Here is a 13,412-nt window from a genome sequence, read left to right as displayed (position 1 = left end):
TTAATGTTTGCTAGAAAGACAAATGTTACAGTGTTAACAGTAGAGGTTATTACACTCAGCTTTGTAAGCTTTGTGCACAAAATGCACAAATTGAAGCACGGACAGAAACCAACTACAGAACCGCAGATACACACTTTATTCTACATATTTACACAACTGTGTAGTATTTTTGTCCTCTCACAAAAATGGACATTGAAAGGTTTTGAACTAACAAAACTAAATTGCATGGCTGACTTTAGCTCAATCTTTATAGTGTCCATTTGGGAGTTTCACTTCAATGCCATAAATTCCTGTTATATTAAGACTGATGATTTCATGGATATTTTCGAGAGCAAATCAAATTAGTCTCTCAGTCACTGGTTCTGTAAATCCAAAATAACACAGGTCTTTTTTCCCTGAACCCCTTCATTCTGTGACGTACCATCAACATCATCTGCAGCTTCGCTCTCTTCTTCTTCTAGTATTTCAAAAGGAGTCAATACATCATAGAGAAATGAGAGAAAGCCATAAAACCAATCAGAGCTTTCCTCTGCTAAAATATTAAGGACTTCCTCAAGGGAATCAATATTTTCATTACTGCCATCTTTGGTCAAGCCTATACAAGAATAGAGGAAAGAGAGAGAGAGGGAAGAGAAAAAACAGAGACAGCAGTTAGGTGGAAAGAGGAAACTGTAAGAGGAGGATCTGTGAAAGACATCTCATGTCACAGACAGCAGTCTTTACAGGAATGCTAATTAGGAAATAGAAAGATGTTAAGAAAGATGAATCTTTCAAAGTATAGACTGCAATTTGGATGATAAACATGCACAATATTATGTCAATATCTTAAAAAAGGCGGCATCTTTGCTTTCTCTTCTTCCTAGTGCTACAGTTTTCTTGCTGCATCATTTACCTTTAGACAGTTTTTTAACAACAATCTTCCACTACTTAAAATAATGTGAATCGCCTTTTTTTTTTTTTTAAAAAAAAAACATGTTCAAATTTGAGTTTGTGATTAATAGCTGAGAATAACACTTAAAAGCAACCACTACTTAAACAAACTTCTCATGTACTGTTAAGGATAACATCTATTCTACCATGCAGAATTTTGATTTTGCTTAGAAGTGAGGACTCTAATTGCTGAGGGGGTTGCTTTGTGGTTTGTTTGCTTGTTGTTTTTTGTTTTGTTTTGTTTGTGGGTTTGTTGTTGTTGGTTTTTTTTAACATGCTTCTCAATATTTTTTTTGTATGCTATATATTCTACATGATATACTTGATCATCAGGAATTAATTCCAAACCTGAGGATACATGGAACACAATGTAAAAATGAATAGATAGCCAATACAAAGGGTGTACATATCATTACACAGAAAACCTAAAGCAGGCTAAAGACAGCTAAAGTAGAAATGCCAGAGCAGTCAAGAAAGAGCTCATCATTTCTAAACTCTTTTATATCAGTTGCGATCTTGGGTTACAAGACCTAATTATCTAACTGTTGTTTGTAAAATACAAATCAGCCATGACTAATGTGTTTTTTTGGTGTCTATTAAAATTCACAGGTTTACAGTTATTACTAAATAACATTTCAACTTTTCCATCCTGGGAAAAGTACAACAGAATGACCAAGCAGTGACAAATGTAAATTATTGGTAAGCTTTAATGTGGGAGAAGAGGAATTTCCCCCACTTCTAACCAGAACAAACCTTCAGTTGTGTTGGAAGGAGAAGCAGAAAAGTGGGCTAAGGGTGAAGACAGATTGTTGAGACATAAAATTAAGTGAACACGTTGCACATGCAGACTAGAAAGCAATATTAGGTGCAGGTTAATGAAACATTCAAGATAAAGAAGTTAATGGCAGAGACATTTAACGGATTTCAATGTGTTTATCTTACAGCACATAGTGAAAGTATCAATGATAATTCTGAGGAAACTTCCAAGTCCATGATGTTCCACATCCTTGTACCTGGATGTCCAGAACCTCTACTTGAGTGACCAGCCATTCTCTTTAATTTTTCACTGGATAGCCCAAAGGTTTTAAAATGACAGACTGAATCCAGGAGGCAATCAAGGTATTATAAATATCCCTCTCCAACTTCTTCCATGGCTTAGTTCTATAAAAATTAAATTTTATACACTTAAATTTATGCATGGTAGTCAGTCATCATTCTAATTTATTTTCAAAGTTTGGACCAAGCAAGATGTAAAGACATAAACCAAAGTAAGTATATTTACTGAATGAAATCTTAAGCATGGAAACCTGAATCTAAAATAAATAAATGAAATAGGAACCCAGAATTACAAATATTTGTATCATTCTATTCTATTGGAATTAAAAAAAAAAAAAAATAATAAAATAACACTCACAAAATATCCCAGGCTATAAATAGTGTTTCTGTAAGCATGTAAAGAACCATATAGACGTCCCTGTTCTTGCACTAAGTCAAGAATAAGACTCTTGGACAATTATCTTTATAAACAATAACATGGAATACAGCAGCATGTTTTCTTTGAAAATACCAGGACAACAAAGGGAACCATAGAAACTGGAAGAATATACCTTACAGTCTTTACCATAAAAACCACTGAACTAGAAAATGCCAAACCCTTTTTTTACAATTCTCTACAAAAATGATCCAAGATGAATATAATGGCCTTTGAATCCAAGCGGGGAAAAAAAAAAAAAAAGTCATTAATACTGAAACTATTTTTGGTCTTCATTCAACCCCATAATTGAGAACTGCTTCTCAAAGTAAAACTCAGGTACTGATAAGCACATATAAGCATGGTAAGAAGTGTCCAAAACGGTGACAAAACAGGAACTGTCCAATGAGGCAGCCACACTGGGGTAAATCAGTGACCCACAGGAAGTTGTTACTGTATTTCAAGAGAAGTCTAAATATTGCAATTTAAACCAAACAGTGATGAGGGAGTAAAAATCTTTATCTATTCAGCAGTGTTACCGCAATCAGCAGGGCAGAGGGCTTGCCTACATTCATTTAACATGATAAAGCCTTTCTAATCCTGCAAACATCTCTTTTATAACAAGGAGCATATGCAAGCTTTTAATATTTGAAGGTGTCACAACAGAACGTGAGAAAAATAGAGAATAAAACTCCTAAACAGCTGAACTGTCCAAAAGCATTCTTTCCTGAATGTGTGATCTTTGCTCAACTGCTTGCAAACAGCTTTTTCTATTACAGACGAACCAGTGGTGGGGAGAATAAAAAAAAAAAAGTTAATTTACAGAAGCTTGGATTCTACTGTTTACTACCCTTTGTTTGCTGTACACTAAGGTTTGGGTTTTCTTTCCATTTTCTGCATAGACAGACTACCCTGAACTAAATGCACAAGAACAATATATGGATGACTTTCTGTAGCTGCAGTTCCACAATTGTAGTAACTACTGCAGCCATTTATGCAGAACTTCTCAGGATACTGATGCTTGTTACAAAGGACTAAAAACAAAAAAAAGCTCAGCTCCAAAGATTCTATTACAACAGACATTGGTACTCCCTATACATGCATTTTTTGGTAATACTACTAAAGCCGCTGTTTCTCTATACTCAGTTCTCAAGTACAGAGGTTCAAAACTCTTCCTGAGAAAAACAACGTCCTTCAAAGAACAACCAGAGTCTTGTGGACAAAAAGTGGGAAGAGAATTACTGGTAACAACAGCCCTCAAAGGACCAGATTAAGAGGCCTCTCTTCCCATAACCAAAATGAATTCAGTAAATAGAACCCCACAAATAGCTATGAAAAAGAAAGAATCTGCAAGAAGACTGCAGACTCGCTTCAACAAGTTTGCATTTCCACACTGGATACTTTTTAATAAATTAATATAAAACTAACACAACAAATTTTTAGCGTTAGTTGGCTGTGCTTTTTTTGTTTTGTTTTATGTGTCCCATCATACCCCTCCACCATGTTTCCAGTATTTTACTTGGGGCAGAAGAAATGAACACACTTCTTACACACCGCTTTTAAGATTACACAAATATCTCAGGAGAACTTAACCAAACCTCCATTGCTTGCAACAGATAAAAAGAACAGAACCTGCCATATCTTACACGTACAAGAAAAAAAAAAAAAAATTCTATTTAGGTGTGCCCAAGCAGTACAGAAAACTGTTACAGCTACTAAACCATTCTTTGAAATATAGAATAAAATCATGCTGGTAGAAGCATCTCTCAAAAATAAATTAATTTTAAAATATACTTAGCATTAATATGCAAATTAAATCTTTAAATTTGTAGCGAAAACTAAAGACTATGGAAGTGGGCAACATTAAAACACTGTACACACCACAATTTCAATATGCAGTAGTTGAGTAATAGCTGAATAGGGGAAAAGATAAAAGCATATGACTTCATAGCATTAAACATCAAACAGCAGTATCTCCTTTTAAAGTCAATATCACATTGGCAGAGAAACCACTTGCTTTTATGGTAGTCTGACCCAGAGAAAAATCCCAGAAAATAACAAATCTTCAAACACAGCATATATACTAACAAAATCCTCACAAATAAAATATAAAGGCAGCTATGTATTCAGTATTTAGAGAGTTACCCTAAAACAGCTGAACACAGGCTTACAATCTGGTTTTCTTTACTACAAATATTTAATTCTGGAAGACAAATTGCTCAAGAGGGAATCTAGTCTTCCACCTTCTGCATCAAAGAAAGACACAGTCTGTGTAGTGGTATTCATTTTTTTAGTTCATATTATATGTTAAATGCAAGCAAGAACAATAATTTACTGGGAACTTTAGTTACTAATATTATATGCTAGTTATTAGAAAAAATGTATTTTTATATTCAAAAGTTTTATCGTGTAACTTTTCAAAATTTACCATTTCCTTTGTACTACACAAAATATTCTTAAACTTCAATGAGAATAAATCATATTTCTAATAAAGTATTCAAAAACAATAAAAATAACCTCTGATCCGTGACCTTTTAATGTCACACTTGAAGTACACGGTTTAAATGCGTGATGAGACAAACTTATAATAGAAACACTGTCGTGTACTGGCAGAATTCCCAGCTACATCAAGTTGCATTAAACAGAGATGTAACAAAGCAGCAGCATATATCTGGCTAACACCTTGGCAATCTGAATCCAGCTAACATGACCCACAAGAGACAGATCATTTACTTTCTATACACAACAGACAGAGAAGGATTTGGATTATAACTATACAAAGTGTTACCTTATACACCATTTATAAATAACACACAATCTGCAGTTCTGAAGACATTCAGAGTACTGAAGATTCTTCAGAGCGCCTCTCACATTCACACCACAGCAAACCAGTTCAGTAATTTTGATTGTGTGGATTTTCTTTACTCATAAAGGGATTAAACAAATGAACCCCCTAAAAAGACCTGCTTATTTCTGCAAACATAAGTGGGGAAAAATAAACTGATGATAAATTGATTTTTAGGGAGTACAAGTTTCAAATAGCAAACCATAACATCCTAATACACTATAGATATACTTTTGATAACTTTGACTAGTTGAATTTGACAAATCTACTTTGCCCTCAGCTCAAGCTATTATTTCAAATGCTGGGGTTTTTTGTTGTTTTATTTGTTTAACTTGCTAGGTTTCTTTTCTCAGAATAGTTTTACATTTGAACAAATCAATTAAAGAAAAGTAAACTTTCTAACATCAGGTATACAAGAAGTGTCTATCCAATTGTTCATGAAGCTGAAGACGAAAGTGCTTTAACTACCGACAACATAGGTAGCAGGGCAATATCACAAAACATATCTAGGGACGGAAACTTCTTTTTGAAGGTATATAACGAGCAGAAAGATACTCTCCCTAAACCCAGTGTTTCAAAATCAAAGAAGTAAAATTCATGTCACGTAGGATTTGATTTCTCAAGGGCAAAGAAAACTAACAGACTTGTGGAGAAGTCAGAATAGAGGAAAGACAGTACAAATCTATGCTAGACAAAAAGTCATTTAAGAAGTGCAAAGGCCTGTTGGAAGAAATTTGAAACTGGACCTGGCTTAACATGCTAACATAAAACAATGTTTTAATTCTTGAAGTATCTTAAGCCCTGCATCTGGTAAAGCTATTAATCATCAAAATCATATTTTCAACAGCCGATACAGCAGCATCAACCACCTAACTTCACAACCATACTATGAGAAACTAAATGCTTTCCATTCACATTGCTGTATCAGAAGAAAAAGAATACAGCTTCCTACAACAAGTTTGACATGCAACTCCATCACTTGCATTAAGAAAAAAATCTGAAACAATTAAATCAGTTTAAGTTCTTCAATTAGGAAAAAACAGAATTATTGTTTTGACATTAAATCAAAACAAAACATGAATATGACAATTGAATTACATAATCATTCCACCTGCATTTGTACTTGCCTAGCAACACTTTAGCATCTTCCACATCAAAATCTCCATCTCCATCAGCATCATATATCCCAAGCTTGCCTAGAAATGCAAACAGAGGAAGAAGAAAGAATTAGAGATTCAGCAGTTTGTTTCTAGCACAGTGCTTTCAATGTGCGATGGCTGACTGTCAATGGTAGGTTGTTACCACATTTTTTTAATGATTTAGCCATACTCTTCTTAACCATATTTTAAATTTCCTGGAAAATAGGACAAATATTTTAAGTTCCTTTCTGCACTTACTAGACTTCAGACTGAACACAGGTTAGGTTTTTTTCCACTTATTTATTTTGGTGCTAAAAGTTTTGAAAACAATCTGCAATTAAGTGATGCATTTTATGTGAACATGCTTTGCTCAGAAAGAAATTTAAGTTCACAAGGAACACTCAACATGTTTGAGGGAAAAGAAACAATAAAATAGGAATTAATCAAATAATCACCATTTGTTTTCTTATTATATGCTTCTTGCTATTCTAGATTCTCAGAAAAAAAAGACAGGTATCTTATTTTTAGTGCCAAGTTAATAGAAAGTAAGCAACCCAATTCCTGGACAAAACAAAAACATTCATAATTTTATCAACAACTGCATAACACCCACAAGTTGCCCATCCTTTTACTAGTGACTATAGGTGAATACATCGGACTTCTTACTTCTATTTTTGAAACTGCAGCACTACCAGCCCTAATATAAGCAAAAGGAGAACCTACTTTCTGTTCAAAAAGAATTTTTAGCATAGAATCATGATATCCAGGATTGGAAGTGTCCTGGGATCACCAAGTGAACAGAGAGCTATCTAATTAGTTTTGGTAAAATTCAGACATAACTTTTAATAGATTGAAATTCTGCACGCTATTTGCAGAAGAACTATAAGTCCTTACAGTTTGCCAGTTTATTATTACATTTCACATTCTCTAAATGGAGGCATAACTTGATTGCCACTAAAATAAATGAAATATTGTTCTTAATATAGTACTTAGAAAATTATAAAACAATTTTGTGGAAGAAAAAGTTCAGACTTGGGTCTAGAACAGACAAAAATAAGGCCATCACTGCTGTATGGAAGAAATCAATTAGAAAAGATCTTTATCGGTTTATGGTTAAATACAACAGACTGGTAGAATAAATGTAATTCTCTAGAAATAAGAAGAATTGGATCATCTTCAAAACCATAAAGAATGAGACAGATGAGAAATGACAGTTTCACGTCACTTTAAAAGAATACTAATTCTCTAAAAAATTAAAAACATGAAAAAGTAAACACAAATTTTGAGCCAGGGGACTGTAAAGCAATCTTATTTCTCTAATATCCTACCTTGTAAGACCTCTGACAAGTTATAACGGAAATCCTTTGCTTTGGCTGCATGCACGGTAAAAATATAGAAACCATTATTTGCATGACTAGACCCAACTGAGTTTCAAAGCAGAAGCTTCTCTTAAAATCAGTCACAATCAAAAACACATGTACCAACAGACTTGTAAAGCTTTCAAAAGTGCATGTTGAAGTCTACATGATCAGGGACATACTCTACCCATGGGCATACATCTTGAAATTTAAGACATTAATTTTCTCCCTTAAATGTTATATTAGCAATACTATCTTAACATAAATATACTGAGATACAATTATCACCGCTGTAAGCTTAAAACTGAAGTTCATTCATGAGATAATGACTCATGAGTTGTCCTGACTCTATAGGCAACATAGTCCATCACAGAAGCAGTAACATTAGCTGCCCACTTTCAAATACTGCTGCAAGTTTCTGAGAGCTTAAACTGAAACAAAGCATATTCAGCTGACCTTTCAAAGGAACTACAGTACACGTTACAAAGACATCCATATCTATCCTTGGAGATTTCTTCAATTATTTAAGAAATGCAGCATCTAATAACCTTCTCCAGTCTTCTCAGAATCTCATTTTAACACCATAACAGAGTTCAGCACTAAAATGTACTTTTTGAACTACATTGCCTACTCTTATCATGAAGGTCATTTGCAAACACCAAAGTAGTAAATTCAGCTACCTAAAAATTTAAAATGGCCTGCATTTAGTGTATATTATTATTATTAGAAGTGTCTTAAAATTTAAAATTCTTACCTAGAACTTCTTCATAATCTACAAGTTCAAACCAGACAACTGCTACTGATGTCCAAACTCCCAGCAAAGCAATTACCATAAACCAGGTGAAAAATGAGCTTCCAGAGAGGCCGTCTTTCTTTCCATTCTTGCTTCCTCCATGTTTAGTCTCTGTTAAAATAAGGCAAACAAGTAGGAAAAATGGATTTGTATACAAGTTAGAAAATGATGATCAAGGACATAATTATAAATCTTGTTTCTTATGACTGCACAGAATATAAGATATTTAAGTAACACTTTTTTTTAACCTCACTGCTGTTACTTGCTTTTCATACCACTGTGAAGTGCTGGGAAGCTCAATGATTAAGTAAAGCTCTATAATGGACCAAACACCAAATATCCACATGTAACTTGTCTTAAAAACTTGGTTGGAAATCCCCCCTTCCTCTCCTTTAGTGTATATTTATACAGAGCTTAACATTTTTTAGATGCTTTGCATTTGTGCCAACAGTTCTCAAACCGCCACCAGAGGGCAATACAATCAGCAGAAATAGTTTGGAAGAAAAGCGGTCCTTCTGAAACAAATTTCAAGGCTAGCTAAACTAGTTCACAGAATAAACATGAAAATTCAAAAAGCCTAAGAAGGCTCTAAAATCTAAATCATATTAAGGGTCAGACTCCAAGTTCAGACACTCTACCAACTAAAAATATCTTCGCTGTTGCTTAGAGTCAGGCAGAGATTCACTACATGCTGAATACTTTTAGACTCCCAATCCCATGAAACATAAAAGTAGAAGGATGACAAAGAGACTTAATGCAAACCACAGCTTCATTTATAACCACACACAGGGAAAGTGTGGTATAATAAATAATAAATACATAAAATAATATAATAAAATACATATATATATATATAAATACATAATAAAATACAGTAGTTACAAACAAACCACTGGGAAAAGAAAGGCCTCAACCTAGCATACGGGTAGGGGGGTTAAAATGGAGAAGAAATAAATTGCTTGGTCTGTTGCTTTAGGATCATTTTAGAGAAAGACGGATACATGTAGTAAATCCATGTGCACCCAAAAAGATGCCTGTGGCATGTCTCAAAAGTTAAAGTTCTGCTCTTCTGCCTCCCGATAATACCACTGACAGGCTGGCAATTGCTGCAGTTCCATGCCTACCAGCCTATTCCACTTCACTTCTTTCTGAGCACCAGCCTTTGCCCATTCAGCCCCAGTCAGTCCTAGGTCTTGAAGTAAAACTATTTTCTCACATATTTTGAAACACTTGAGGAATTTTGTAAGGAATATTATAACACAATAAGGTGGGGAGTTAACTTTACCACACTAGCTGCAGTAATGTTTGATGTATTCATCAACACTGATGGCAGAAAAAGACAAAAAAATACTCTGAACAGCTAACTATCAACATAACTGGGTTTTAGAATAAAGTGGAGTAGCTCTGAAAGATTAATAATGAGAGACTGGTGACTGACTCATCTCTGTAATAGATATTATATAGTACTTTCATATCCTACTTGCCATCAGGTTCACAGCTGTAATAAAATCAACTTTTATTACATTTGTTGTGCTATATACCGAGTTCAGACCAATAAAAAATAGCCAACTTGTCAGTTCTTACTCAGGTCAGCATTTTATTGAAACAAAAATCTTTTATTAAGACTACTCTGTACAAAGATCAAATACCAACCATTTCTCTTCTACATTAAACACAAAGTTGCCTTGGTATAGGCTGTCCAATAATATTCAGAGAGAAACCAGCAGAACCTGGCTTCACACCAGGCATGTATCGCTTGCTATTGCACAGTACCCTAATTATATATGTGCAAGGTCCGTATACATAACATCACAACATCTCTCTGTTAGGAAAGATATACAGGTAGCCCAAAAACAGAGGCAAAGACAAGCTGCGTGTGTCAGCACATTCAGAAATATGACCAACTGTATAGGAAAATTATTGAATGTACACTTGAGCTGGAAATTTTAATATTCAGAAATACTCAATTATACTCTGTAACAGCAGGACTTCATTACTCTTGTGTTCCAATGTAGTCAATTGAAGCTTTGTATTTATTTAAAATTAAACCCCCAGGCCAAAAAAAAAATTAAATTATTCCAGGTTGCAACTTTGTTACAGAGCAAACTGGTTATTAGAAGAGGCAAACAGGAAAGTAAATCTTACTGTATTATTTCACACTTATTTACCTTACTGTTTTCTACTGTTTACTGCTAATTGCTTCTGAAGAAAGGGCTTTACTTATTAGAAGAACAGGAAAATGAAAAAGAAAAGACGGCTTATTTAAGTAATCATGCACAGCTGTTCATATTTTTCCTGTCTAAAAGACCACTTCATGCAAATACCTCAAAAAACAATTCTCCTTTTAAAATATCATTCACAACAGTCACAGAGACACATTTTCATGCTGTGGTTTCCATTCTTATAGGAAAATTATTTTCAAAACTCTTGAAAAATTCTACTAAGAATTCAACCATGTGGCAGCTTGATCAGGCAATATTTTCATAGCAGTACAAGTTATATAACATAAAATTTACCTATGATCTGCGCAGCTAACCCTACACAGAGGGTCAGAACAAAACAATTGCAAGGACTGACGCTGGCTCAGAGCTCATTCCAGACAGTTAATTCCCAATTCAAGCCCTTTCCCTGCACATGCTGCCAGCCATGTCAGAAGTAGGTCACTTGCCATATCTGGTAAGCCTATGCTTACACCACCAGATGTCTTTGTGCAGACATCAGAAAGTCTTAAAGCATGCTCTGTTCCTTCACGGCAAATCTGTAAAAGTCCTGTACCTCGCCCACCCCACATTAAGAGTCATGCCTAGATTAAGAAGTATGAAAAAGTTGTTCCTTTTACTTTAGCTTATATTAAAGATGTAGTAATTTCACGTACTCCAAAAATGTCTTCAAATATCTGACTTTAAAGTTAAAACATCTCTTACATTAACGTGTACTTTACTCAAGCAAAACTTAAGCTAAAATCAGCCACCTGCCATAAACTAATGCAATACCGCTACTCCAGAGAGCACTTAATCAAAAAGAACAGAGGCAATCTGTAACGCAGACTAGAACAGCAAACTGGCCAGAAAACACCAACATACCACAGTAAGCCAGTTATTTTGCTGATTACAAAATCAGACATAGCCAGTATTTGCAATTACACGTTTTCCATTTGTTCACAAAAAGGTTAGGATTATACCTGTGTCGTCAGCCATTACATTAGTGCTCGATCTCCAAAGACAGAGCGAATGCGTCGGTATTTCCAAAAATTAATGTTGGAAGCAGAATAAGAAACGATTTATCCTCACTGTAGTCTTGCAACAGGAGCAAATAAGTTTCCTAAAGCCAGCTCAGCTGGAGCCCGAAACTGGACCCAAGAGAAACCTCTCCTCCAAGTCTATTTTTAGAGCTGTTATCCTCAGGAGCCAAACGCTTTTCAGAACTCATATGGCAATCTAGTTCTGACGACAATCAAATTCACTTACTCCTCCTAACAGAGCATCCTGGGTAGCTGATCCTTTCCCCTCCCCTTAATCCTCCAACATCAAACAAGGCAGCAAATGAAACCGAGAATGCTGTACTGTGGTATTTTTGCTGCAATGTATGCCTCAGTGCCTGAGCTCTCAGGACATTAAATCCACCAGCATAAACCGAAACACAAGTCTGGACACAAAGCTTGCCTGCTTACATTTGTTAAGTTGGCCCTTGCCCAAGAAACTTTCTCCATGTTGGCAACTCTTCTGCCAGGCATCCCCAGTATCCTGTAGAGAATGCTCATTCGAAACTTGCTGGCTACTTTAAGAATAAAAGACAGTTAATTTCTAAAATGTAGAATTTTCAGATCAGGGCTGTTGCCTTGGTACACCTCATATTTGCCTATAGCAGATTGTTTTGCCAAAGCAAATGTGTTTCCCTGGAAGCAAATTTTCTATTGCATATTTGTTAAAAGTAGCAGAGGTGTTGATTTTGCTTTGTTGCCCTCCCTTTCCAGAAAGGACTAACACTAACTGATCTCATTCACCCCTCTTTTAATTTCTGACAATATGCACACTACCTGTACAGCTTAAAGCTGACACAAGTGATTAATGATCAACACACTCTCTTCTTAAGGACCAGGAAAGCGGGGGCGGGGGGGAACAACACAACAACAACAACAACCACCACAAACCACTAATACACCATTCAACTTATTTACATCTTCAATTCTAGCAAACTATTATTTTCCCCACTGCATTTCAAACAAAAGCCAGTTATTTTTGTGTGGGAGGATGACAGAGACAAACTCATGTCTCATTAGCAGCAACCCTAAATAAAAATTTCAGGATGTAGCACTCTGCCCTTCTTCCCCCACACTTCTTTAAATAACATTGCCACCAGGTAAAAGCAGAGAACAGTGAAATATTGCAGCTCCTTTGAAAAACGACATACACCTCCTGTGGTTTTAACATTCAGCAACTAATTCCCAAATGTAACTCCCAATAGCTCAGGGGAGAAAAAAAGTGAAAAATAACACCCAACTGAGTTTAAGACTTTTCAAATGGATGCTGCAATTAGTGTCTCTTTTAACTATTTTTAAAGCCCCTTGAATACATCAAAAAGAACAGATGCTTTAAGAAAGACCTCCTGACTAGTACACTTAGCAACATGTGTGATACACAAGGGGTTTGGAGCAAGATATGAGGAATATTTAAACAAAGGGTAAAAGTCATCAAATATGCACAGAAATCAACAGCTTATTAAGGGAAATAATTCTACATGCAATTATATGTAGCCCATTGCATATAAAACTTATGTTGTTTTGACAGGCATTAGATTAGGCAATTTGGTGCAACTCCACTTCCACTGCACCTGAGTCTGCAGATAACAGATCTTATTACAAGTGAATTCATGGAGT

General features: G+C 35.1%; 1 protein-coding gene across 1 annotated transcript in view; it reads right to left on the bottom strand.

Annotated features, from left to right (window-relative positions):
- ASPH (aspartate beta-hydroxylase) overlaps window positions 1-13,412 on the bottom strand; it is a gene marked incomplete at both ends in the record, with an annotated part of 107,232 nt that overhangs the window by 82,278 nt on the left and 11,542 nt on the right. The window contains 3 exons of the mRNA XM_080364128.1: window positions 6,374-6,442; window positions 7,714-7,758; window positions 8,498-8,647. Of these exons, the coding sequence (XP_080220254.1) occupies window positions 6,374-6,442; window positions 7,714-7,758; window positions 8,498-8,647 (264 nt within the window). The remainder of the gene's footprint in view (window positions 1-6,373; window positions 6,443-7,713; window positions 7,759-8,497; window positions 8,648-13,412) is intronic.

This window comes from Nesoenas mayeri (genome assembly GCF_963082525.1).
Source record: "Nesoenas mayeri genome assembly, chromosome: 2".
NCBI classification, from domain to species: domain Eukaryota; kingdom Metazoa; phylum Chordata; class Aves; order Columbiformes; family Columbidae; genus Nesoenas; species Nesoenas mayeri.
Note: the sequence above shows the minus strand (reverse complement) of the source record. Positions and strands in the feature narration are given on the sequence as shown.